The sequence below is a fragment of the Hippopotamus amphibius genome, chromosome 16, assembly GCF_030028045.1.
Source record: "Hippopotamus amphibius kiboko isolate mHipAmp2 chromosome 16, mHipAmp2.hap2, whole genome shotgun sequence".
Lineage (NCBI taxonomy): Eukaryota > Metazoa > Chordata > Mammalia > Artiodactyla > Hippopotamidae > Hippopotamus > Hippopotamus amphibius.
The window spans coordinates 57,978,646-58,005,909 of NC_080201.1; the positions used below are offsets into that span (position 1 = coordinate 57,978,646).

General features: G+C 49.6%; 1 protein-coding gene and 1 long non-coding RNA gene across 3 annotated transcripts; one reads left to right on the forward strand and one right to left on the reverse strand.

Annotated features, from left to right (window-relative positions):
• The first annotated feature begins 688 nt into the window (after positions 1–688).
• NUCB1 (nucleobindin 1) lies at positions 689–21,107 on the forward strand. 2 transcript variants are annotated; one of them, XM_057711851.1, is made up of 13 exons: positions 689–844; positions 1,233–1,399; positions 4,123–4,230; positions 5,544–5,676; positions 10,564–10,667; positions 13,408–13,593; positions 13,860–13,950; positions 18,445–18,503; positions 18,782–18,874; positions 18,969–19,061; positions 19,383–19,553; positions 19,994–20,090; positions 20,204–21,107. In XM_057711851.1, exons 2-13 carry the CDS (start codon positions 1,244–1,246, stop codon positions 20,314–20,316), a joined length of 1,404 nt encoding a protein of 467 aa, XP_057567834.1. In that variant the 5' UTR covers positions 689–844; positions 1,233–1,243; the 3' UTR covers positions 20,317–21,107. The 2 variants fall into 2 exon arrangements, with proteins under 2 accessions (XP_057567834.1, XP_057567835.1); XM_057711852.1 differs by having other exon boundaries at positions 1,233–1,369.
• LOC130838566 (uncharacterized) lies at positions 5,810–27,127 on the reverse strand. Its single transcript, XR_009049693.1, has 4 exons — positions 26,975–27,127; positions 26,717–26,817; positions 9,146–9,259; positions 5,810–7,052 (listed from the first exon to the last, which is right to left on the reverse strand). It is a non-coding gene; the product is annotated as an uncharacterized LOC130838566 (long non-coding RNA).
• Positions 27,128–27,264: the final 137 nt, after the last annotated feature.

Here is a 27,264-nt window from a genome sequence, read left to right on the forward strand (position 1 = left end):
CAGCACACACCTGCCTGGGATCCTGGAGACTCCCTCTCCTCCTCTCCTGCCTGGAGAGGCTTTTCACATTCACACCTCAGTTCCTTGCCTTTCTGGCCAATTTCTAAACATACCTGACCCCCTCTTTGGGAACAAGGGACGTAATCTCTGGGTCTCTGGGAAGTAAGCAGGGGGAAAAAAGAGGGCTCAGAGGGAGGGGGGGATTCCCACTGGGACCTGCCCTAATCCCCTCCCTCCTGGCCCCCCACGCTCCACTTCCAAGAAAACAATGACCCCTGGCCTCTGCTGCAGCCAGGCAACCCTGCTTCAGGGGTTCTGAATTGGAAGAGCATGCAGGTGTTCCTTAAAGCGACCTGACAGAGGTCGCATTGCAGGCTCGCTCTACATCTCTCTCTTATATAAGAAATTTATAACGTGACCTGTGCCAACTACTACCGATCTGTAATTTACAGCCACTTCTAGGCGAGACAATAAATGGAAAAACTACAACTCCCATGAGGCGAAGAGGCAAAGATGCCCGCGGAAGTTGACTCATTTTCCCCCCGACCCAAGAGGGAGTTGTAGTTCTCTTTGAAAGTCTCCGTTCTTTCCCCTAAAAAGCAGGAAATGTGGCGTCAAAAGGAAGGGCTTCCAAGAAAGGAGGCTAGGCTTTCGAGAAAAGGCCAGCGACTTCGACAAGGGGCGGAGCCGCTAGACAGGGGCCGAGGAACCTGGAGCCAGCGTGGACCAATCAGGCTGCTGAGAGCTGGTCCTCTGCGGGAAAGTGGGCGTGGTGTAGGGGGGAAATCACCAAGAACGCACCGGAGGTCCTAGTCCCGGAAAACGCCCTCTGGGTGAAGGAGAGGTAAGGGGCTGGAGGGTCCTAGACTCTTGGGTCCTGGGGAGGAAGGCGGGAAACAGAAGGCTGGAAAACTGAGTCTCGGAGGAGGACACCAGTACCTATAGATCCTGGGGAAAGGGGAGGCTGGGGCCCTGGACCTTTGGGTCTGGGGAAAAAGGGGGTCGAGCTCCCGGTTTCCTGAGTCTAAACGAAGAGGGTGCTGGAAGCCAGGACTCCTGGGTCTGAGGAAGGAAAGGCTGGAGGCTCGGAATCCTGGCTCCCGGGAAACGAGACGCTTTGAGTCTTGATTCTTGGAAGGGGGCGGGGAGTAGCGCTGCGAGTCCGGACTCCTGAGTCCAGGGAAGAGGAGGAGGCTTGGAACAGACTTATTCCACCTCTCGTCTCCCCACAGACTAGGCCGCCATGCCTCCCTCTGGGCCCCGTGCAGCCCTCCTCCTCCTGCCACCTCTGCTGCTGCTGCGCGCTATTCTGGCCGTGCCCCTGGAGCGGGGGGCGCCCAAGGAGGAGAATCCCGCGACCGAGAGCCCCGTGAGTGGCCCTGCCCTGCTCGCCAGCCAGGTGTTTGCAGTGGCACTACAGTTCCCGCGCCCCCGTGGCCCCTGGGTGGCTAGGGATGCGGCTTGGAGTTTCCGTGCCATTCTTTACAGCCCCAGGGCTTTGACGTGGTGAAAAACTTGCGGGGGGGTGGAGCGGGTATGTGTGTGTGTGTCAGATTTCTAAGTCCCTGACTTTGAGGTATGGGGAATCAGGTCAGATTTTAGATGAAAAATCGGCATCACACCCCCCCCCCCCCCAACACACACCTAAACCTCTCTGCTCTTTTAAGACTCCCTCCCCTCAAGAAGGAAACTGGAAAAAAAAAAAAAGAAGAAGAAGAACTACATTTCCCAGTAGCGCCTTGAGCAGGTGGTGTTCACTAACTGGGGTGTTCTCATATCATGGAGCTCATGGGAGTTGTAGTTTAAATTATGGTAGGGGCATGGAAAATGCTCGTTTATTCCAACGTGTGTTTATCAAACACTGTGAAACCTTTGGTCTTAGGGAATTTGGAACTTTAAAAAAAGTCCTCAAGGCTAATGCCCTGATTTGTGGCCTGAATCCTACAGCTCCCACTAGGAATGGACAGGTCACTGTTTCTGGAACAGATCATTCCATGCTCCTGTGTGGCAGATCCCCACCCAGCAAGTGAGGACTTTGCTCCGTGAAATCTTTGCAGACACAGAAGGCTTGGGTCTCCTTTCCCTTCATTCATTCTAAACATTTCTTGAGCATCTTCTATGAGCCAGGCACAGTGCTAGAGCAAGCCCCCTGCCCTCACAGACCAGCTGAGCTCGCTGGGAAGACAAACAGCGGAGCCCTCTGAGAATGGTCCCCAGGGACGGTGGTCAGGGAGGAAGGAAAGGTCATTTGAGCTGAGATCTGAAGTGTGGGGAAGAATATTTCCAGGCAGAAGAAACAACCTGAACAAAGGCTGCGTGATGGAGGAGGGCAGAGTGAGTAGAAGGACTTACAGGAGGCCAGTGTGGCTGAAACAGAGTGAACAAGGGAGAGTTGAGGTCAGAGAAGGAACAGGGGCAGATGACACAGGGCCTTGTGGGCCACAGTGGAGACTTTCTTTATTCGGAGGCTGATAGAGTGTTATAAACATCAGTAACAACTATCATAATAACATTGACAGCTCTTACTAAGTGCCGAGTTAAATATTTAAAGATATTAACTTCTCTAATCCTCACAGCAGTCCCTGTGAGGTGGGTAGTCATTAACCTTACCTTACAACTGAGGAAACTGAGGCACAGAGAGGTTAAGTAACTTGCCCAAGGACTAAGGTTGCCAGACTTAGCAAATAAAGGACACGCAGTTAAAACTGAATTTCAGATACACATGAATAATTATTAGTATAAGTGCACTCCATGCAGTGTCCTTCTACTGCAAGTTATTCGTTGTTTTATCTGGAATTTAAATTTAATTAGGCATCCTAGCAGTCCTAACAAGGTCACATAGCTAGTAATTGGCAGATTTGGGATTCCAGCCCGCTGTCTTTGGCTGAATGATGGCCCCTGAAGATGTCCATGTTCTAGTTCCCACAACCTGTGACTATACGGCAAAAGAGTGTTTGCGGGTGTGATTGAGGTAGGTGGAGAAATTATCCTGTCTTATCCAGGTGGGCCCAATGTAATCACAAGGGTTCCCTGTAAGGGCGAGGCAAGAAGGTTAGAGTCAGAGGCGATGTGATGATATAAACAGAGGCCAGAGTGATGCAAGGCCGCGAGCCAAGGAGTGCAGGCAGCCTCTAGAAGTTGGAAAAGGCAAGGAAGCAGATTGTCCCCTAAAGTGTCCAAAAGAAGCTCAGCCCTGCCGACCCATTTGGAACTTCTGACCTCCAGAACTCTAAGAAAATTCTTTTTCTTTTTTTTCTTTTTTTTTTTTTTTTGGCCCCTCAGCTTGTGAGATCTTAGTTCCCCGACCAGGGATTGAAGCCAGTCCCTTGGCAGTGAGAGCATGGAATCCTAACCACTGGTCTGCCAGGGAATTCCCTAAGAGAGTACATTTTTAATTGCTCGAAGCCACTTACTTTGTGATACTTTGTTATAGCAGCAACAGGAAACTAGTACACCCACAGTGCGGTAGCTGGGTGATCTGCTCCCATTTATCACCTACAGTGTGTTCCTCAACATCTGTAATGATAGCTACAGTAGATTGAGTATCTTCTAAAGCCTTACCATGGTGCCAGGCTTTTTATCTCATTTACTATTCACCACCACTCTGAGAGGTAGGGAATTTATTGCCTATTTTACAAATGGAAGAGTGAGGTCCAGGAAGAGGGAAGTGCTAGCCACTTATGCGTGATAGAGCTAGGACCAGGAGCGCAGGGATTTTTGCCTGTCTTGTTCACTTGCTGTGTCCCCTAGAACAGTGCCTGGGACACGGTAGGGATTCGGTGCCTGCTTGTTGAATGAATGAATGAATGTATATTTCACTGTTTGCCAACAAACCCCAGTGTGTCCACTCTGTGGGCAGTGTTGGGTTAGGCATTTACCCACGTGACTTCCATTGCATCTCCACTGCAGACAGACCTGCGAAGAGGTGAGACCTGTGGCCTGAAGGATCAGGCAACTTGCCTGGGGTGACAGAGCGACTGGGGTCTGCTGCCTCTAGAGCCTTTTTCCCATGGGGCAGGCCTCCTGCTCAGGGTTGGGGGATGGTCTCTGGGTCCTACCTACAGGGAAGAACCAGACAGGGACCAGGGCTGGGGCTACTATGTTCATCCTTTGTTGCCTCAGGACACAGGCCTGTACTACCACCGGTACCTCCAGGAGGTCATCAACGTGCTGGAGACTGATGGGCACTTCCGGGAAAAGCTGCAGGCCGCCAACGCTGAGGACATCAAGGTGCGGCTGGGTGCAAGTGTGCTGGGAGGGGATGCGTGCTCACAGGGCAGAGTTCAGGAAAGGATGGAGTTCCCTAAAGGGGAACCTTCCAGCCACCACAAAACTGAGACTGGGGAGAAGTCACTTCTCGGGGTCACACAGCCGGGAAGGGATCTGGGGAAGACAGAATGTGTGGGTGCAGGGTTAGGGTTAGGGTATGGTTAGAATGCATGGGTGCAAATGGCACAGGCTCCCAGTCTCAGCTCTACCAGCTGTGTAGCCTCCCTTCACTGTGCCTCAGTTTCCCCATCTGTAAAATGGGGACTGTCCAAGGTAAGACGTGTAAAAGGCATGGATGTGCACAGTGGCCGTCCTCAGGAAGAGCCGTGTGAGGGCTGGTTCTGCGAGTTCTTGGCGTAGTGCTCTCTACACAGGAAGAATTCAAAACATGGGCGATGCTGTCATCACTCACATCACCTCTAACTACCATGTTAGGCCTCTAGAGGAGCTGTGATTCTCCCCATTTTACAGAGAGGCAGACACTGAGGCCCTGGTAGCAGTGTTTGTCCTTCCTGCCGGCCTGGGTCTCAATCCCTGGACTGAGCCCAGAGCCCACATCCCACCCCATCCCCCAAGCAGTTTCCCTCAAGATGCTCTCTCGCTCTCTCTCTCTCTCTCTCTCTCTCTCTCTCTCTCTCTCTCTCGCATACACACACACACTCTCTCTCTCTCTCTCTCTCTGCATGAGGAGACAGCACTGCCTGCCCCTGCTCCTCTTCCCCGCCCCACACATACCCTCCTCCCCGTTCAGGTGCATACTGGAACATCCCACCTGGGGGATCCACCCCAAGTTCTCTAAACAATGCTTTGAGCTTTTTTTGTTTGTTTTAATTTTATTGAGATATAGTCTATTTACAATGTTGTGTTAATTTCTTCTGCACAGCACAGTGACTCAGTTACACATATATATATTCCTTTTCATATTCTTTTCCATTATGGCTCGTCACAGGATATTGAATAGCGTTCCCTGTGCTGTGCAGTATGCTTTGAGTTTTGAAGGACAGTGACGATCTGGTTAGGCTTGAAGAGCAGCTGCGCGGGGGAGAATCCCAGGCAGAGGGACCAGCGTGTGCAAAAGCCCAGAGGTGGGAAACAGCCACGAGCCATGAGTGTGATTTGATGAGTGACGGGAGATGAGAAGGGCCTCCAATGCTAGGCTGAGGGGCTGGAATCTTGTCTTGGGGGCTCTGGAGAACCCCACCAGGAGGCAGCAGAAAGCTTGTAGAAGGCTCCAGAGAGGGCAGCCTGATCGGTGTCCCGTCTCTCCCGGGCAGAGCGGGAAGCTGAGCCGGGAGCTGGACTTCGTCAGCCACCATGTCCGCACCAAACTGGACGAGCTCAAGCGGCAGGAGGTGTCTAGGCTACGGATGCTGCTCAAGGCCAAGATGGACGCCCAGCAGGAGCCCAGTGAGCAGGCTGGTGGGGTGGGCGGAGCCGGCGGGGTGGGCGGAGCCGCATCCCTTGCGGGCCTCAAGGTGATTTGGGCAGGTGGGGCCAACCCGGACCTCATTCTATCCACCGCTGTAAAATCTGCGTGGAAGATGGATCGACTTTTTTTCCTAGCACAGTCTACTATTAACATTACTCTGTTGTTAGCTGCTTGGGTGGTTTTTGGTTTGTTTTTAATTTTCATTTTAACAAATCAGGGTCATTTAAAATTTTGATGTTACTTCAAACATACGGAAAAGTTGCAAGAATACTACCAAAAACTCCCGAATACCCTTAGCCCAGATTCTGCAGTCGTTAGCATTTGCTCCATTTAACTGTCATTCCCATTTGTGAGTTCCTTGCACATACCATATTCCTTTATGCCCAAATAAGACATAATATTTCAGTGTGGTTTTTTTTTTAATACATTTACTTATTTATTTCTGGCTGTGTTGGGTCTTTGTTGCTGCGAGCGGGCTTTCTCTAGTTGCGGTGAGCGGGGGATACTCTTCCTTGCGGTGCACAGGCTTCTCATTGTGGTGGCTTCTCTTGTTGCAGAGCACAGGCTCTAGGTGTGCGGGCTTAGTAGTTGTGGCACATGGGCTCAGTAGTTGTGGCTGGAGGGCTCTAGAGCACAGGCTCAGTAGTTGTGGCTGTTGTGGCAGTTGTGGCGCACAGGCTTAGTTGCTCCGTGGCATGTGGGATCTTCCCAGACCAGGGCTTGAACCCATGTCCTCTGCATTGGCAGGCAGATTCTTAACCACTGCACCATCAGGGAAGGCCCAGTGTGATTTTCTTAAGAACAAAAATGTTCTCCTACAATACTGTAGTACAGTGATCAAGGTCAGGAAGTTCAGCAGGTTACACTGTATTTTTCCTTACTTAGTTATTCTCTCTCTCCCCTGCTAGAATGATTCTAATTTCCTGGCCTTTATATGTGAGGCTATATTTTATAGTCTAATTATTTAAAAAAGAAAAAGAAAGAAAAGAAAAGAAAAATATGCCTGGAAGAGAGAGGTTTTTTTTTTTAATAAATTTATTTATTTTATTGGTTGTGTTGAGTCTTTTTTGCTGTGTGCGGGCTTTATTTTAGTTGCAGTGAGTGGGGGTTACTCTTTGTTGTGGTGCGCGGGCTCCTCATTGCCGTGGCTTCTCTTGTAGAGCATGGGCTCTAGGTGCGTGGGCTTCAGTAGTTGCAACACATGGGCTCAGTAGTTGTGGCTCACAGGCTCAATAGTTGTGGCACTCAGGCTTAGTTGCTCCGCGGCATGTGGGATCTTTCTGGAGCAGGGATCAAACCTGGGTCCCCTGCATTGGCAGGCGGATTCTTAACCACTGCGCCACCTAGGAAGACCCTGGCAGAGAGAGATTTGAGTGGATTTAAATTCCAGGATCCCATCTTATTTCTAACATTCCTGGATATAGTTTGTCAGAGCATGCATCTGGACCATGCTATTTCTTTTAAATGGCTTTATTGAGATATGATTCGTATACCAAACAATTTACCCATTTAAAGTGTACAGTACAGTGATTTTTAGTATATTCACAGGTATGTGTAACCACCATCAAAGTCAATTTTAGAACATTTTTATCACCCCCAAAAGAATCACTGGACCATGTAGATATCACCCCTCTATTCCCCCACCCCACCCCTGGCAACCTACTTGCTGTCTCTATAAATTTGCCTATCGTGGACATTTCACATAAATGGAATCACACAATAAGTGGTCTTTTGTGTCTGGCTTCTTCTAGCATAATATTTTCAAGGTTCATCCGCACTATAGCGTGTATCACTGCTTCATTACTTTTCAGGGCCAAGTAATATTCCCTTGTCTGGATCTACCATATCTGTTTTGTTCGTTCATCCATTGATGGATATGGGTTGTTTACATTTATTGGCTACAATGGACCATGCTGTTTTTTCATTGTAGCTTTGTGGGATATTCCAGTACTGCTGGGGCACCTTTTGACCCATCACTAAGTGTGAGAACCAGCCCACTTTATTGAGACTTACCTCCAGCTTCTTCTTTCATCTCCTGACACCCCTTGAGGCTCCCATGTTACAGATGGGGACCCTGAACATTGGTGGATGGTGTTGAGGGTCAATAAGAGAGCTGAGCTCTGTTTTCATTCCTATCTGATGCCTTTTACCCATTGATCCAATATGTCTTGAGTCCTGATCTGTGCCAGACACTGAGTGGGGAGCTGGGGCTCTAAGGTGACCAGATGGGCATAGTCCCTGGCCTCTTTCTGCATAAGCATCCATGCCTTCTCTGTCTTGATGTTTTAATTACTATGGTTTCAAAGTCTGACTTGATCTCTGGTAAACTGGATGTTTGCTTGCCATGAATGAGAAAAAATCTCTCCCATCAGTTGGCTGCTTATTATACCTCATGCACTAAGCTATGTATTGATACTTCAACTTTTATCCCTTCAACAACTCAGGAGTCTCCAGAATCTGACCACTTCTCTCCACGTCCATTGCTGCCACTGGGTCCCTCTTGGATCAGCGCAGTCATCTCCTCCCTGGGCTCCCTGCCTCTGCCCTTGCTTTTCCCGCTATTTGTTCTATTTCCCATAGAGCAGCTGGTGTTAGCAGAATCCTGTTGATACCTGGATTTGTTTCCTGTGACCGCTATAACAAATCAGCACCAATGTAGTGGCTTAAGACACATTTATTTGGAGATCAGAAATCCGAAATCAGTTTCATGGGCCAAAATCAAAGTGTCTGCAGGGCTCTGTTAGCTCTGGAGGTGCTATGGGGGGAATCTGTTTCCTTGCCTTTTCCAGCTTCTAGAGCTGCACTCCTTGGCTGAGAGCCTCTTTAAAGTGAGCAGCTTAGCGCTTTTCTCCAGCCATCACGTGGTATTCTTCTGTAGTCAGATCTCCTGCTGCCTCCCTCTCAGAAGGATTACATTGAGCCCCTTCCCCAGTTAATCCAAGATCAGCTCCCCATCCCAAGATCCCTAATTTGATCACATCTGCAAAGTCCCTTTTCCCCATGAGATCACATATTCACAGGTCCCAGGGTTTCAGATGTGGACACCTTGAGGGAGGGGCTTTATTCAGCCTATCACAGCACCCAGGTCAAATCTCGTCCCTCCTCTGCTCAGAACCGGCCATGGCTCCCCAGTGCCCTCAGGATCAAGTCCAAGTCCTTGCTACTTGGAGGCCCAGCCGAGCCCTGCCATGCCCGTCCCAGCCCCTCCCTTCGTGTGTGTGGCCTCTCACCCAACCCTTTGGCATCAGCGTTTTTAGTATGTGCCGGAGGGCAACACATCTTTCTCACCTTGGGACTTTTGCCTGTGACATTCTTTCTTGGGGCGCTTGGCATGGCTGACTGAGCTTTGGTCTCAGCCCAGATGCCACCTCCCTAGTCCTGCCCTGACCGTCCTGCATGAAGGATCCTCCATTTGTTTGAGTCCTTTGTGGTTGTGTATTTATTCACCTGTTCTCCATCTCAACCGGGTGCTCCAGGGGATGGATGCTGCCACCGTCTGGTTCCTGCTGTCTGCACGGTGCCAGGCACAGGGTCAGCCCCAGAGTAGGGCTCAACACATATCTGTGGCATGAAGAACGAATCATGAGACTTGATCTGTGCCTGTCTCCTGGGTGCCTGTCCCTCCTCTGGGCTCACTGAGGCCCAGAGCTGCTGCCACCGCAGCCCGAGTCACCTGGATTCCAGCCGCCTGTGTGTGTGCCTTTCACCCCCACCAGTCCAGGAGCCACTGGAGGCCCAGCCCCAGGTCTAATTCACATGGGACCCCCCCAGGAGGCCTTGAGAGGTGTGTGTCCAGTGAATGAGTGGGCAATGAGTGTGTCTTGCTCTCTCCCTCTCTGCCTGGAAACTCTCATACAAGGAGGCTGCGTTACTCTGCTAGGGTTCCTGTAACAAAGTACCACAGACTGGGTGGCTTAAACAACAAACACTGGCTCAGTTCTGGAGGCCAGAAGTCCAAAATCAAGGTGTCAGCAGGGTTGGTTCCTTTGAGCGAGGGACTCTGTTCTGGGTCTTTCTCTTTGATTCAGAGGTGGCCATTCCCCACCTCGATGTCTGTTCACATCGTTTCCCTCCATGTGTGTCTCTGTGTCCAAATTTTCCCTTTTTATAAGGACTTCTGGCATATGGGATTAGGGCCAACCCTCATGACCTCATTTTAACTTGATCACCTCTGTAAAGACCCTCTCTCCAAATAAGGTCACATTCTGAGACTGGGGGTTAGCACTTCAACCCCCATGTGAAATTGGGGACATGCAGTTCAACCCGTAAGAGAGGTTGAGTGTCATGTGCTCTGGAGCCCAATTAATCCTCACTCTGCCTCTTCCTAGATGGTGACCTAGACATCACTTCCCCTCTCTGGGCCTCAGTTTTCATATCCATAAAATGGGCTAATCACAGAACCTATGTGAGATTTTTGTGAACAGTAAATGCATTAACATATTGAATGTGTTTAGAGCAGGACCTGGCATATAGTACATGTTTGATACATGTTGGTTAATATCCTGGTTATTATTTTCAGCAACAGATGTGAGTGGCACCGCCTTCTCCAGGAAGCCCTCCCAAATTGCTCCAGACTTATTCAAGCCATCCTGTGGGCTTCTCCCATGCCCTATGTGCCCTCCTTTAGAACATGTCTGACCCAAGATAGGGAAGTTTTGGTTTTGGTTTTTCTGTTTTGTTTTTTTTCACCCCGCGGCTTGCGGGATCTTAGTTCCCCAACCAGGAACTGAACCCGGGCCCCCAGCAGTGGATGCTCCGAGTCCTAACCACTGGCCCACCAGGGAATTCCCACAGGATAGGAATTTTGAAAGAAAGAACGTTCCATAAGATATTCATTCCCGCCCCCTATCTTCCCTCTCATCCAGATGTACAGTTGGATCACCTGAACCTCCTGAAGCAGTTTGAACACCTGGACCCTCAGAATCAACACACATTCGAGGCCCGGGACCTGGAGCTGCTGATCCAGACAGTAGGTTGAGGGGGACCTGGAGGCAGAGGCCTGAGGGAAGCTTTGCCGAGGGAGAGAAGGGAGCGGAGCCTGGGATATGGGCTGCTTGCCCCTGCCTGGTGTTCTCTGAGGCCAGTGGCTGCAGAGGGCTGGTGGTGCCTAAAAACCTTCCCCAGATTCTCTATAGGAAAGGGGGGTATTGTGGGGGCGGGGCTGTGTGGTTGGCTCCACTCATGCCTGGATTCCAATCCCTTCTCGGCTTTGTCCCTCCCATATGACTGGGGGAAGGAATCCCCTCTGCGTCCTTGTTGTAGGCAGAACAATGGCCCCTTGAAAGATGTCACATCCTGTCTGCAGAACCTCTGGCTGTGTGACCTGATGTAGCAAAAGGGATTTTGCAGATGTCATTAAGCCGAGGATCTTGAAATGGGGGGATGAGCCTCAGTTATCTGAGTGGGTCCTAAGTGTCATCACAAGGGTCCTTGTAAGAGGAAGGCAGGGATTTCCCTGGTGGCCTAGTGGTTAGGATTCTGAGCTTTCACTGCTGTTACCTGGGTTCAATCCCTGGCTGGGGAACTGAGATCTCGCAGGCCGTGCAGTGTGACCAAAAATAAATTAATTAAATTTAATTTAAAAAAAGGGTGGCACTCCAAGATCAGGAACAAGACAAGGATGTCCACTCTCGCCACTACTATTCAACATAGTTTTGGAAGTCCTTGCCACAGCAATCAGAGAAGAAAAAGAAATAAAGGGAATCCAAATTGGAAAAGAAGAAGTAGAACTGTCACTGTTGGCAGATGACATGATACTATACATAGAAAATCCTAAAGATGCCACCAGAAAACTACTTGAGCTAATCAATGAATTTGGTAAATTTGCAGGATACAAAATTAACACACAGAAATCTCTTGCTTTTCTATACACCAATGATGAAAGATCAGAAAGAGAAATTACGGAAAAAAAGAGGGTGGCAAAGGGAGATCTGACTACAGTAGAGGGCAGCAGTGTGATGACCAAAGATGGCTCTGCTGCTGGCTTTGAAGACTGGTGAAGGGGCCACAGGCACGGATGCAGCTCTAGAAACTGGAAAAGGCAAAGAAGAGGATTCTCTCCTAGAGTCTGCGGAGGGAGCACATTTCTGCCAACACTCTAATCGCAGCCCATTAAGAGTGATTTCAGGCCCTGGCCTCCACGCTGTAAGATGATGAGTGTGTTAAGCCACGATAAATAATAATACAGTCCTGATGTGAGAAGTAGGATCTACAACCTTGCATCGTGGGGAAGGCCAAGTTCGGGGCTGGGGAGTGCCAGGGGATGCTCAGGGCTGCCTCTGCCTCTCCCCTGCTTACAGCCCTTCTGTGGCTCCCCAGCACCCCCAGGACAGAACCCACCCCTCAGCCTGCCCTGAGCCTCAGCCTACTTTTCTGGCTGATTGGAGTGCCATCTAGTGGCCATAAAGACAACAGCAGCCATTTGACTGAGTCCATGCCTGACCACTGTCTCTGAGAGATGGTTCTACCGCTTATTTCCAGAACAATCCAGAAACTGTTCGCTTTCCTCCAGCTGCTCTGTCATTCTGATCTCAATCCCTCCTGTCTTGGGAGATGGGCTTTTTGCGTCTGTCTTCCAAGCTCGCCATCAGGGTTTCTCAACTGGGCACTCTTGGCATTTGCGACTGGATAATTCTTTGCTGTGGGGCTGTTTGTGAATGGTGTGATGTTTTGCAGCACCCCTGGCCTCTACCCACTAGATGCCGGTAGACCTTACCCAGTTGTGACACCAACAATATTGTCAAACATTGACAGCTGTCCCCTGGAGGCTGTAGTCGCCCCAGGTTGAGAACCTCCGTCTGTTCCCCACACAACAGCTGTATTCGTTTTCCATTGCTGCCAAAAATTATAACAAAGTACCACAGACTCAGTGGCTTAAAAACAACAGTTCTGGAGTCCAGACGTCCAAAATCGGTATCACTGGGCCAAAACCAAGGTTTCCTTAGCGGCATCTGCTCCTTGCCTCTTCCAGCTTCTGTGAGCTACCAGTATCCCTTGGCTCGTAGACACATCGCTCCAATCTCTGCCTCCACCATCACACGACATTCTCCCCGTGTCTCTCTGTATCTTCTCTGTAGCCTTCTTATAAAGACACCAGTCATTAGAATTAGGGCCCACCCCAATCTAGGAGGACCTCATCTTAACTAATTACATCTACAAAGATCCTATTTCCAAGTAAAGTCACATTCTGAGGTTCTGGGTGCACATGAATTCTTGGGGATGGGGGACCCTATACAACCCAGTATAGTATTGTTATCTCCATCTTCCAGAGGCAGAAGCTGGAGCACAGAGAGAACGAGTAACTTGCCCAAGGTCACACAGCCAGTGGGATTTGTTCACATGGCAGAGCCTGGATTTGAACTCTGGGCAGAATAATTAGAGACCTCGTGTTGTTTACCCCCTAGCTGTACTGCTTTCCCTATTAAGTCACCTCTTGTGCTATTCCTTATTATTTATTCCTCCAAGATCTTGAGATTGTGGAGGACTTGAAAGAGGTGAGGTAAAGTTGCTATGGTGTAACCACCCTCATCTTTTTTGAGCAAGAGGGGAGGTTGTGTTTTATGGGGCAAGAAGTGACATCAGGACATGAGACCCAGCACTTGTGGAGGTTGGGCCAGATTCAGAGCCAGAGGCCTGGCATTTGGAGGTTGGAATTAGGGGCTGGGCTGGGCATAGAGGTGAGATGAGAGTGACCGTCTGCCTCTCCCCAGGCCACCCGGGACCTAGCCCAGTACGATGCAGCCCATCATGAAGAGTTCAAACGCTACGAGATGCTCAAGGAACATGAGAGACGCCGTTATCTGGAGTCCCTGGGAGAGGAGCAACGAAAGGAGGCGGAGAGGAAGCTGGAAGAGCAACAGCGCCGGCACCGAGAACACCCCAAAGTCAACGTGCCTGTAAGGACCCCCATGCATGCCCACGGTCCACCCGTGTCCAACTTCCCAAGCTCCACAAGAAAGTAGCTGAAAAACTACAACTCTCAGCAGATCTTGAGACCAAAAGCCCCTTTTAATGTACCTGGCTCCCTCCAGGGGCTGCTGGGAGTTGTAGTTTTCTTGCTTGAGGGGAATGACATTTGAGGGATGGGGGTAAAGGGTTCTCTAGCTTTATCCTGTGGGACCCAGACTTCTTGCTCATGAGCCCCTGGCTCTCCCTTCCACAGGGCAGCCAAGCCCAGTTGAAGGAGGTGTGGGAGGAACTGGATGGATTGGACCCCAACAGGTTTAACCCCAAGACCTTCTTCATACTGCATGGTAAGGTGGAGAGGGAGTCCCAAGACCCAGGCTACCACTGAGGCTCTGACCTTCCTGGGGCCTGAATGCTAAGAAGGGATCTCCCTGTCTCACGGGGCTTAGGCAGGCCAAAGAGGTCTGAGCCCCTCTCCCCAGGTGGTCTAGAAGGCCCTGTCCCTCCCTGTTGTTGGGGTAGGAGCTTCCATGGAAGACCTGGTCCTTTTTTTCTAGGATACACCAGACCTCTGGGTTCTAAGGACTGACTGGTATCCCTAACTGAGCAAACCAGGCTTGGCTAGGCCTGGCTGCCCCCAACCCCGACAGCAGCCCAGAAGCCCTGGTCCCTTCTGGGAGCCCTATCACTAAGGAGGCGCGGCTGCCTAGTAACCAGGCCTCCAGGGACTTGAGTAGTCCCTCTCCATGCTGATTCAGGGGCATACTCCCCTCCATTCTCTTCCTGTCTGGAAACATCACCTCTGTGTCCAGCCTCTAATTCCAATCTCCAACCACCAGGCGTTTGGCTCTCAATCTGGGTCTTATGTCCTGATGTCACTACATTTTTCCTTTCTTTTTTTTTTTCTTTGCTGCACTGCACGGCTTGCCGGATCTTAGTTCCCCAATCCAGGATTGAACCGGGGCCGCCGCAATGAAAGTGCGGAGTCCTCACCACTGGGCAACCAGGGAATTCCCCGATATCACTTCTTGCTAAGCCCCTCAGGTGTGCCCAGGACCCCGACCCAAATGCTATAGCCTGTCACCAGAGCTTCGCAGGGTCTGATTCACTCATTCAGCAAATGTTTACTAAGTGAGCCCTAAGGACCAAGCTTCACAGAGACCCTGTGGATATAGCTGTGAACAAAAGAAAGTCCCCCGGCGTCACAGAGCCCGTGATTAGGCAAACAGATAATTCCGTATTGCAGTGAATCTAAGTGACCGTGGAGTGTAAGATACACTTGAATTTTACATAAACTGCCCATTAAACTGACACACCATCGATGATAAGATGCCTCCTAATTTTATGGATGATAAAATATGGGGAGAAAAAAAGTACATCTTGGAATCAGTGAAGTAGGTCCTATTGGAGATGACCTGGCAGTCACATGTACCACGGAAATGAGGACAGCGGGATTAAGGGTCTAGAGCGATGATTTTAGATAGCCTGGTCTGGAAAGGTCTTGCTAGACCAGCATTGCCTGATAGAACTTTCTATGCTGATGGAAATGTTCTGCATCTCTGTTGTCCAATATAGCAGCCACCAGCCCCACATGGCTCTACTGTACAGCATGTGGGGTCTTAGTTCCCTGACCAGGGATTGAACCCACGCCCCCTGCATTGGAAGCGCAGAGTCTTAACCACTGGACTACCAGGGAAGTCCCTTTTTTTCTTTTTTCCTTTTTTAAAGGAATGAGGCAGTTTATTAACCCAGCATCATTTGCTCTTTTTTTTTTTATAAATTTATTTATTTATTTTATTTATGTATTGGCTGTGTTGGGTCTTTGTTGCTGCACATGGGCTTTCTCTAGTTGCTGCGAGCGGGGGCTACTCTTCATTGTGGTGCATGGGCTCCTCACTGCGGTGGCTTCTCTTGTTGTGGAGCACGGGCTCTAGGTGCATGGGCTTCAATAGTTGCGGCACACAGGCTCAATAGTTGTGGCTCACAGGCTCTAGAGCACAGGCTCAATAGTTGTGGGGCACGGGCTTAGTTGCTCTGCGGCATATGGAATCCTCCCAGAGCAGGGCTTGAACCCGTGTCCCCTGCATTGGCAGGTGGATTCTTAACCACTGCGCCACCTAGGAAGTCCTGATCTTTTTTTTTTAATTAATTTTTATTGGAGTATAGTTGATTTACAATGTTGTGTTAGTTTCTGCTGTACAGCAAAATAAATCAGTTATACGTATACATATATCCACTCTTTTTTAGATTCTTTTCCCATATAGGTCATTACAGAGTATTGAGTAGAGTTCCCTGTGCTATACAGTAGGTCTTTATTAGTTCCTGTATGGCTATTTTTAAAATAAATTTATTTAATTAATTAATTTTATTGGGTGTGTTGGGTCTTCGTTGCTCACATGGGCTTTCTTTAGTTGCAGTGAGCGGGGGCTACTCTTTGTTGTGGTGCACAGGCTGTTCGTTGCTGTGGCTTCTCTTGTTGCAGAGCACAGGCTGTAGGCGCATGGGCTTCAGTAGTTATGGCTCACGGGCTCTAAAGCACAGGCTCAGTAGTTGTGACGCACGGGCTTAGCTGCTCCGCGGCATGTGGGATCTTCCTGGAGCAGGGATCGAACCCATGTCCCCTGCATTGGCAGGCAGATTCTTAACCACTGCGCCACCTAGGAAGCCCCTGTATGGCTATTAATTAAGCCCTTGAAATGTGGGTTTTACAACTAAGAAACTGGATTTTTTTCTTTGACTAGTTAAATTTTAAAAAATGTATAATTGTGGTAAAATACACTTGACATAAAATCTACCATCTTAGCCATTTTTAAGTGTAGATTTCAGTAGTGTTAAGCACACTCACATCATTGTGCAGCAGTCTTTTCATCCTTGCAAAACTGAAACTCTATTAATCATCAACTCCCCATGACCCCCCTCCCAGCCCCTGGTAACTTCTATTCTCTTCTCTCTATGAATTTGACTCTTCTAGCTACCGCATGTAAGTGGAACCGTACAGTATTTGTCTTTTTTTGTGACTGCCTTATTTCACTTAGCATAATGTCAAGGAAATTAATTTTTCATTGTATCTGATTGTTATTCATTTAAATTTCATTTGCCCCACGTGGCTAGCGGCTGCTGGATTGGACAGCACCGCTCAAGAGAGATGACATTTGAACCAAGACCTCGGTGAAGTGAGGGGTTGAGCCTTGCAAATATTTGTCTAGATGGGAGACATAGCAAGCTCACGCAGGGGAGAATGAACTTGGTGGGTTTCCAAGGTCACTGAAGCAGAATGCTTGAAGTGAAAAATAAGAAAGGGAATTACATGGTGGTCTAGTGGTTAGTACTCTGCACTTTCACTGCCAAGGGCGTGGGTTCTATCTGTGGTTGAGAAACTCAGATCCCATAAGCCGTGTTGTGCAGCAAAAAAAAAAAAAAAAGAAGAAGAATAAGAGAGACTGTTGGGGAGGTAACAGCAGCCCTACAGCCAGGGTAAGGAATTTGGATTTTATTCTGTGGGATAGCACAAAAGGATTTTGAGCAGAGAAACTGATCGCATGTGCCTTAAGGGTTGACAGGATCCATCTGGGTGCTATATTGAGGGCAGGCTGTAGGGGCCAAGGGCCAAAGCCAGGAACCTAGTTAGGAGGTGAGAGATTCTGATAGCTGGACCTTGGAAGAAGGGAAGAGTCATCGGATTCTGGATTCATCTTGAAGGTCAAGCTGGTAGGACTTGCAGATGGACTGGATGGGGATTGTAATGGAACGAGAGAGTCAAGGGTTGACTCTGCGATATTTGGCCTGAGCAACTGGATGGATGGAGAAGGAAGAGCGAGCATGTCTGGCAGGGAAGATTGGGAACCGGGTCTTTTCATGTCAAGTTAGAGGTGTCTGTTAGACATTTACGTGGAGGTGGAGAGTAGGCGGTTGGGTATGCTGGTGTGGAGGCAGCTTGTGGTTGGCATTAGATGTGGAGGAACCCATCTAAGGAAGGCTTGGCCAGTCCAGCTCTCTTTATAATGATGGCAAATGTTCCATGCTGCCCACTGTGGTGGCCTCCAGCCACATGTGGCCATTGAGTGCTCACCGTGTAGCAAGTCGGACTGACCCACTGAAATTTTAATCTTATTTAATATTAATCAATGTAAATTTAAATAGCCCAAGTGGCTAGTGGCAACCATATTGGACAGATCTGAATATCTGATAGGGAAGAAGACCTTAACCCCTGGGGTGCACCAACCTATAGAGGTCAGAAAGATGACAGGGCCAGCGAAGGAAAATAAGGGCAGCTGGAGAGGAGAGGATGATATTCGGGGAGCCAAAGGCAGAAAGTCAAGGACGGTGCAGGCTAAAGACTGACAATTGGATGTGCAAGGTCAGGGTTCCTGGCTGCCTCTGTGGGCCAGTGTGGGTGCTGGTCTGAGTGAGCAGAGGAGGTAGAGCAGTGAGCAAGGCACACGTGGCCGAGGAGCCTGATGGGCAGGAAGAGGCTCCCCTGGCAATCGGAGTCGGCCCTGGGCTGGTTCTCTGGGAGGCACCTCTGATACCACCAGCTCCTGGGCAAAGGGGCTGATCCTGTGCCCAGATCACTGGGAGCTAGAGATCAAGTCATCTGCATGACAGTGGGCCAAAGAATGGCCCCAGTGGAGCCTGACCTTCATCTACTGCATTCTCAGGACCCTGGTAGGGAAAGGGCTGTTCTAGCAATGGGCCTATGGGGCACCACCACCCTACTGTTGTTACCTGTTCTCTGAGAACAGACCTTGCATCAGCCCAAAATTCCTTCTCCAGCAGGTTACTTAGGGATTTGACCCACTCCATCCTCAGTCCCCCAAGATACCTTGTTGTCTCTTCCTCAGATATCAACAGTGATGGTGTCCTGGATGAGCAGGAGCTAGAGGCCCTCTTCACTAAGGAGGTGAGCGTCTCGGAAGCCATGGGCACAGAGGATGCCCAGATCAGCCATGTGGCCCCTCGGGATCCTAGTGGTCCCCTCAGGCCCTCAGGATGTGAGTTCAGGGGGGAAACTACAACTCCCAGCAGCCCCTGGGGCAAAAAGAGGCTGCCAGGGGTAGCATGGCGTCCCAAGGACTGATGGGAGTTGAAGTTGTCTGTGTATGTGAGGCGATGGGGTAGCCTGGGAAGGAGCTTGCCCTGGACCTCTCAGTACATCCTGTCTTTTGCTTGATCCTGCAGCTGGAGAAGGTGTATGACCCAAAGAATGAGGAAGATGACATGCGGGAGATGGAGGAAGAGCGGCTGCGCATGCGGGAGCACGTGATGAAGAATGTGAGAGGAGGGACCCGGGCCGTGGGCGACGGTGGGGGTGGGGGTGGGGGTGGAGGGAAGTCCAGCGGTTACTTACCCTCACCTGGCTCCCCAGGTGGACACCAACCAGGACCGCCTCGTGACCCTGGAGGAGTTCCTGGCATCCACACAGAGGAAGGAGTTTGGGGACACCGGGGAGGGCTGGGAGGTGAGGACACGGGCGATACTCTGGGTCGTGAGTGTCTCTCTCTCCCAGACCTAACCCTGCTTTCAGGGTCTCTGGCCACTTCTCTTTCTCTCTTAGTCTCTGTCCACCCCCCCCCCCACCCCCCCCCACCGGGTCTTGTCTCCTGCTCTCTGGGTCCCTGTTCTCCCCTCCACTCTGGGTCTTTCTCCCCCTTGCCACCTGTCACTCAGGTCTCGCCACCACACGCATAGCCCAGGCCTCCCAGCCTTCCCTGAACCTCCTCCATTAGCAAGGCCAAGGCTAGGGCCACCCTGCTGATGGCCCCTGTCCTCACCCCGGCAGACAGTGGAGATGCACCCTGCCTACACGGAGGAAGAGCTGAGGCGTTTCGAGGAGGAGCTGGCCGCCCGGGAGGCAGAGCTCAATGCCAAGGCCCAGCGCCTCAGTCAGGAAACCGAGGCTCTGGGGCGCTCCCAGGGCCGCCTGGAGGCCCAGAAGAGAGAGCTGCAGCAGGTGACTGGCCAGGGAAGTGGGCCCATCCTCTGAGTCCCCGGTGGCCCTTGTCCTAGTGTGTCCTGAAGCGCGGAAGGTTACAGCCACTATGTTAATCACCAGTAAATCTTTGGGTAGCAGCCACCATGTTGAGGTAGGGCAGACATGGTCCCCATCCCTGGCTGCTCTGCGGCTGCCATGTTGGATAAGGGCAGTGAGGTTGTAAGCAGGAGAGGGAGGAAAGGCCAAAGAGGGAGGAGGAGGCTTCCTTGTCCCAAGGTGTGACCCAAGCCATGACGGGAGGGAGAACTGGATCTTTAACTAGTATTAAGCCCAACTCTCAATGAGAGAGAAAAACTGAGGCTCATCAAGAAGGGGCTGGTCCATCCCCACTTAGCAGGTTGTCATGGAGATTCACCATTATACCCTGTTGCCTCTGTGATCTCCCCCACCCCCCGCAGGCTGTTCTGCAGATGGAACAGAGGAAACAGCAGCAGCAAGTCCACAACAACCCCGCCCCCGGCCCCGAGGGACAGCTCAAGTTCCACCCGGACACAGGTGCATGCCCCTGGGCCCAGGGGGCAGGGAGGGAGCTGGGGGCCCGGACTCCTGGGTCTGCGGGAAGAGGGGCTGCAGCGTCTAGCGCTGCCGTGTTCTCCCTCTGGTTCCAGGTGATGCACCTGTCCCAGCTCCAGCCGGTGACCAGAAGGATGCGGATGCTTCAGAAAAGAAAGCTCCAGAGCAGACCCCCAGGCTGCCCCAGCCGGATTCACAGCATGTGTGATCCTTCCTGGACCCCAGTACTCTGGGTTCCTAAGGAGGCTGATGGAAGGGGGAGGAAGTGTCACAGTCAACCTCCTCCGGGGGCCTGGCAACACCTGTGGCCTCCTGGGTGGGGTGGGGGGACAAGACGGCACTTTCCATATTGCTGCCCAGGCCCTGTATCTGCTGCCTCAGCTTCCATAGCCTTTCCAGTCTGTGGTCCCTTCTTTCTGTCCCCCTCCAAGGGACCTGCCTTCTCCTGTCCAGTCGAGGGCTCACTGGCTCAGCCTAACTTAGGGAAGCCCCCTCCCTCCCGAGAGGGTCTGCTCCATGCCTGCCTTTCTAGTTGGTTTGGCCTCATTGCCCAGGTCATGGCCACTCCGGCATCCCGCATCCCTACAGCTGCTGGAATCCTGCCTGCTGCTCTAGGCCCAGTTTCTTGGGCTTATGGGGCTTGGTTTATGGGGCTTGGGTGGTCCCTCAAGACCTTTCTCTACCTTTTGTGGCACTAGCGATGCCTCAAAAACAGTGTCTCCTCCACAGCTGGGTGTGAGAGCCAGAAGAGTCCTCAGCACAGCTGATCAACTCTGAGACCAGGAGGCCTGACTCTCCTGACCCCTGGCTTCCAGCCAACTCAGCCTCCCCCCTGATGTCTTGGTCCCAGCCCCTTCCTCACACAGCCCCAGAAGGGTCACAGAGCTGACCCCACCCCAGGATCAGGTTCCAACCCCTCAGTCTTTCTGGCCTTATCTCACATGGCTCCCTGTCCTGCTCTGTGCTCTGGTTCCATCCAAATAGACTTTCTAGAACAAATCCATGCCTCTCTCTGTTTCTTTGTAAATCCTGTTCTTTCTGAAACCCCATCTGCGCTTCACCTGCCAAAGTCCTCCTCATTCTTTAAGAATCAATTCAAGCATTATTTCTGAGAGGCTCTGCCGTGGTATCCTTGTCGTCTCCTGATGGGTCTGCTGCCTACACACATACACACACACCTTCAGTAGGATCCCTTCAGCCACAAGGACAAAAAACCCAAACCTAGGGTTAAACAATAAAGAAAAGCATATTATTGCCCCAAACAAGAAGTCCCAAGGTAGGTTGACTCCAAAGCCTTCAGGGAACCAGGTTCTCCCATCTCCTAGTCTTGCTGTGGCAGGTGTGGGGGCTGCACTCCTCTTGTCCCAAAGTGGCTGCAGCTGCTCTGGTTGTCACACCTGTCTGCACTAACAGCTGACAAAGGAAATTGGCAGAGACTACAAATCAGAGCTTCCTCCCCCGCCCCGGAGCCTGTTTACCAGCATGTCACTAGGCATGAGACAAGTCTAGCATCCACAGAGAAGAAGAAATGTGAAGGAGGCCCCAATGATAAAAATCTGGTAGGCTCATTAGCAATACATATTCTGAGACCCTGGAATGTCCAATGAAGTTTCCTGGGAAGATACATATGCCACACCCACCGTTCTCCCCTGCTGAACCTCAACACCAGTGACCTTCACAAACATCAGCCCCAGTCTCTCTCTGCTTCTCTTGGAAAACTGGGAGCTGGGCCTCAGTGACCCAATCTGGAAAATGGGCATAAAATGGTAGTCGCTTCCCATCATTCTTTGAAGGATCTGACAATCAGTATCCATGAGTGGCGTAGCTTCTGGCCTGAAATTTAAGGTTAGCAAGTAATAACTGTTATTGCTATTAAATGGACATGACTATACAACTAGGGTCTCTGGGAGCCTGTCCCTGACTCTCATGTCTAGAAATCCATTCTAGTCACTCAGGATGCTTTTTACATTTTGTAATTCTTTATCTGGAGGTGTGTCCACTTGGTTACTCCCTGTCTCCGCCAATAAACTCCAAATTCCAAAAAAGAGCAGTGGGACGGGTTCACATCAAGTTCATCGCCCCATACAACAGAGCGCCCTGCGTTCATGGTCAAGAACAGAGTCACCTCTTCCCTAGAGCAACAGCCCCCATCCCTGCCTCCTGTCTGACTTTCATCCTCGTCTTATTTTGGCCCTTCATGTTTAATCTGAAAATGACTTCCTTTTTGATCTCTGTGCGCAAAGGTTTTAAAATGATTACTGTCTTTGGAGTGTTCTGTCGCACAGGAGCTGTAGCTTGTGTGCTGTAAAGCAGTCGTTCCTCAACCTTTTTGGCACCAGGAACCAGTTTTTGTGGAAGACAATGTTTCCACAGGGGCGGGGGGATGTTCAGGTGGTAACGCAAGTGATGGAGTGGCAGATGAAGATTTACTAACTCACCTGCTGCTCACCTCCTGCTGTGCAGCCCTATATATCAGTCTGTGGCCCAGGGGTCGGGAACCCCTGCTGTAAACAGACTCAGAGTAGGTGGAGAGAGGACTTGGGAGTCTCAGAGAAGAGATGAAATGGAGAGTCAGGGATTCCAACTCTGCCTTCACCCCATATTCTGGGTCTCTGTCCCCCCTTGTAGTAACCATGTAATTCTGATGTTTTGACCTCTGGGGGCTTGCAGACCCTGGAGGGACTGCCCCTCTCAGATTCAGCTAGTTGCTAGAGATAGTAAACCACTCACCCACTCGTGACGGCACCTTTCCCATGCAAACCAACCACTCTGGAGCTCCCCAACCAGGGATCAAACCCAGGCCCCTTGCATAGGGAGTGCTGAGTCCTACCCACTGGGCCACCAGGGAAGTCTCTGGGATGGGGGCATCATTACAGACCGTGTCTCTTTCCTCCACCAGAGGGGAGCAGGGAGTGGAGTGAGGTTCACCTCTGGGTCCCCAGCATTGCCCAGCACATGGCCCAGACAAGAGTAGAAATGTTTGCTGAATGAATATGTGAGTCATGCCAATGGCCAGTGCCACAACCAGCAGCTGTCCAAATTAGAGGACCACCCACCCCCCTGCCATTCCTGCAGGGTCCTCTCCAAGCCCGTCATGGCTTCTCCCCTGGCAGTTTCCCCAGCCCCATCTTCCATCACACTCGTCCGCCATCTTTTTTCTTCAGCCACGCTGGCCTTTTTTCAGTTCTTAGAACATACAGCATTCTTTCCCACCTCAGAGCCCTTGCTCATGCTGTTCCCTCTGCTGCTGTTCCCCACACTACCAATGCCACCCTCCCCTCCACCCCCATCCCCCCATGGCTGATTGACAGCTCCATGAGGACAGAGAAAGCATCTGTCTCATCTCAGATGTATCCCAAGGACCTGACACAGATTAGATGCTCAGTAAATATTTGTGCTCTGTGGGGAGGACTGTCTATTGAATGGCTCTGGAAGCTCTTTCTGGAATTCCTGGCTATGAGCTGCCAGGGAAAGGGCCTTCCCCTCTCCCTATGATTTCAATTTTCCTCAAAGGTCTCTGAATGGTGTCGCCAACAATTCCCAGAAAATGCAGGCATCCAGACTCACATAATTTGGTACCCAAGTTCAGAATGGATTTTGCCACATTTCCAACATCATCCTTTTGCTTGTCTCTTAAAGAGAGCAAGAGGGCTAGGCAGTGGGGGTCTTTCTTAGAGTACAGTCCCACAGTGTGGCTACCCAAGTCCCAGTCAAGCAGCTGTTGCCAAAAGACATCCAGAGAATGAGCTCCTGTGTATTCACTGGCCCTCTGCCTCTAAATTCCACTTCCCTTCTATGCCCCCTGTTAATCTCCTGGTCCTCACTTCAGGTTCCACGATTGCTGTCATGTGCTTAACCCCTGTGATCTGCCCCCTGGCATGGAAGGTGCCTGATCTTCTGGGCAGAGGATTCCCGTCCTGGGTCAGTGGTTTTCCTTATTTAATTGAGTTAAATCAGACACAGTGGACACAGTTCAGCGCATGGACTCTGGGGCTACACTGGTTGTGCTTCAATCTGAGGGCTCACATTGGCTAGATGTGTGACTTCTGGCAAAGTTCCTGACCACCCTGTGCCTCAGTTTCCTCATCTGTAAAATGGGGCGAATAACAGGACCTACTTCAGAAGGCTGTTGTGAGGATTATATGAGAAATATTCAGGAAGGCTTTAGAACAGAGGCAGGCAGGATACCCCACATGAGAGCTTTGCAGAGTAGATTCCCAGGCAAATAAAAACACAGAGAAAAGTCTAGAGAAAAATCACAGACACCCTTGGATATACTGCCCAGATGCAGCATCAAGCCTTAACCTATTAAATAGCCATAATGCCTCAGATTTCTTTTCTAATGACACAGAATGTCACAGGTAGACGTTGAAGCTCCCTATAGCCCTTCCCCAACCACGTTACTCTCCTTCTGACTTCAGAGGAAACCACACTCGTAAAGTTGGGGTTTTCACTCCCATAAATGTCTCCAATTCTTTATTAAATAGGAATATACCTATGAACAATGCACAGTACTCTGATACATGCTTCTAAAGTTCATACGAAAGAATATATCCCTGTGATGTCACTTGGTGTTTTTTTTTTTAACCAAAGTTGAAGTTTTCAAGATTCCATGTCAACAATGTGGAATTAGTCCCCATCCATTTTCCTTGTTATGTTAAGATTTGCCACAGTTTATTCATCCATTTTTCTACTGATGGCTAATCCCAATTCTGAGTGATCACACCCAATGCTGCAATAAATACTCGAACACATGTCTTTTCTGGAACAGGTTTGAGAGCTTCACAAGGATATATATCTTCTACCCAGGATAGAAATCGCTGGACCACGAAATATTGCATATTTTCTACTTTACTTGATACTGCAAATGATTCTTCTGGGTACCCGAACTCACTGCCAACAAATTTTAATTATGACTTTTTATTTTGAACTAATTTAAGAAGTTGCAAAAATAGTAGAGAGAGTTCCTTTGTACCTTACACCCAGCTTCCCCCTACACACCATAATGATATCCTAGGTAACCATAATACATCCTGGAAACCAGGAGTTGATATTGATACATTATGGATATTGATATTGATACATTATGGATATTGATATTGATACATTATGGATATTGATATTGATACATTATTCAATCAGGTACAGACCTGATTCAGATTTCAGCACCTGAAAATTTTTACTTGGATTTATACACGCTTGAAATTTTTTCTGGGACTTCCCTGGTGGCTCAGTGGTTAAGAATCCACCTGCCAATGCAGGGAACATGGGTTTGATTCCTGGTCTGGGAAGATTCCACATGCTGAGGAGCAACTAAGCCCACGAGCCACAACTACTGAGCCTGTGTGCCACAACTACTGAAGCCTGCATGCCTAGAGCCTGTGCTCCACATCAAGAGAAGCCACCACAATGAGAAGCCCACGCACTGCAATGAAGAGTAGCCCCCGCTCTCTGCAACTAGAGAAAGCCCGTGAGCAGCAACAAAGACCCAACGCAGCCAAAAAATAAATTAAATAAATAAATTTATAAAAAAAAAGAACTTTGTTCTATGTGTGGAGTCCTATGAAATTTTATCAAATGCAAAGATTCTCATATCCACCGTCACAATCAGGATACAGAACTATTCCATCCCCACAAAGAAATTCTCTCATGTTACCCCTTTATCACACCATCCCCAAACCCTAATGCCTGGTTGTTCTCACTGGTCTGTTCTCCAGCACTATAATGCTGTCACTTTGAGAATCTTAAATAAATGGAATCGTACAGTATTCAACCTTTGGAGATGGACTTTCCTCACTCAGGAAAATGCCTTTGAGATCCATCCAAGTTGTTGCTCCTGTAGTTGTTCACTCCATCTCATTGTATCTATATATCAGTTTGCCTATCTGGTCAGTTAAAGGACATTTGGGCTGTTTCAGGTTTGAACTATTACAGATAAAGCTGCTATGAACATTTGTGTACAGGTTTTTGTGTGAATGTTAAGTTTTGACCTTGCTAGGATAAATACCCAGAAGTATCCATTTTTTTTAATGCCTTTTTTCCTTTTCTTCACAGTAGTGATATTGTGTCCTTGGTGCAATCCATTAATATTTTTACTCAGCAGTTTGTGTGATTCCCTGTGTGAAACTCAAATCTTGATTAAGTGTCTACAAGGGTAATTGACTAATTTGCTGTTGTGAAGTTGACTGACATTTTGCCAATTGACTTAGACAATAATACTTTGCTATGTTTTACATAATAAACCACAGAGCTCAGTTAATCCTCTTAACTCTATATAGATAGATGCTACTTTTTTAATTGAAGTGTAGTTGATTTACAATGTGTTAATTTCTGCCATACAGCAAAGTGACTCAGTTATACACATATATACATTCTTTTCGTCTTCTTTTCGGTTATGGTTTATCCTAGGATATTTAATACAGTTCCCTGTGCTGTACAGTGGGACCCTATTATGGTAGATGCTATTAAAATCACCATTTTCCAGAATAGAAAATTGACACTCAGAGAGAGGAACCCCTTGTGCAAAGCAATACAGCCAAGAAGTGACAAGGAGAGGTTTGCAACCCATCAGGGCCATGGCTCCAGGGCTCTTAAGAAGCAGTACGTACCGCCTGATTTCTCTGGAAACAGCCAACGTGCAGGTCTTTCGTGTTCCTAGCTGTGAGACCTCAAAAAAAAAGAACATGGTTCTCTGGGTCTGTTTCTGCCTCTGTAAATAGAGCGCAAAAGAACCTCATTCGAAGGTTTGTGGTGAGAAATTAGGGATGGGGAAAGTAAAGCGCGGAGCTGGGGGCGTGGGCTACCACAAGCGTTCTATAAATAGTCATACATTAATAAATATTAGTAAAAATTCGTAAAAATATTACCTTTGCTATTACTATCCTCTCTCTCCCTCTGAACAATTCCTAAGGATGCGCGTCTTTCCGAGCAAAAGAGGGGTAAGTTCCAAGGGTCGACGTTGACAAAAAAAGGACGCTCCCTCCCCGGCTTCTTGTACCAAGTGGTTAGACGTCTCCACAGGCAACGACTCCGGAGGTGTTTCTAGTCCACCCCCATTAGGCGGAGCCAATGGTGCGCTCTTCCAATGGGGACGCTAGAATTAAAAAACCTCCTCCTTTGCGTAGGGCCCGAAGGGGCCCCGTAGCCAATGAGGAGC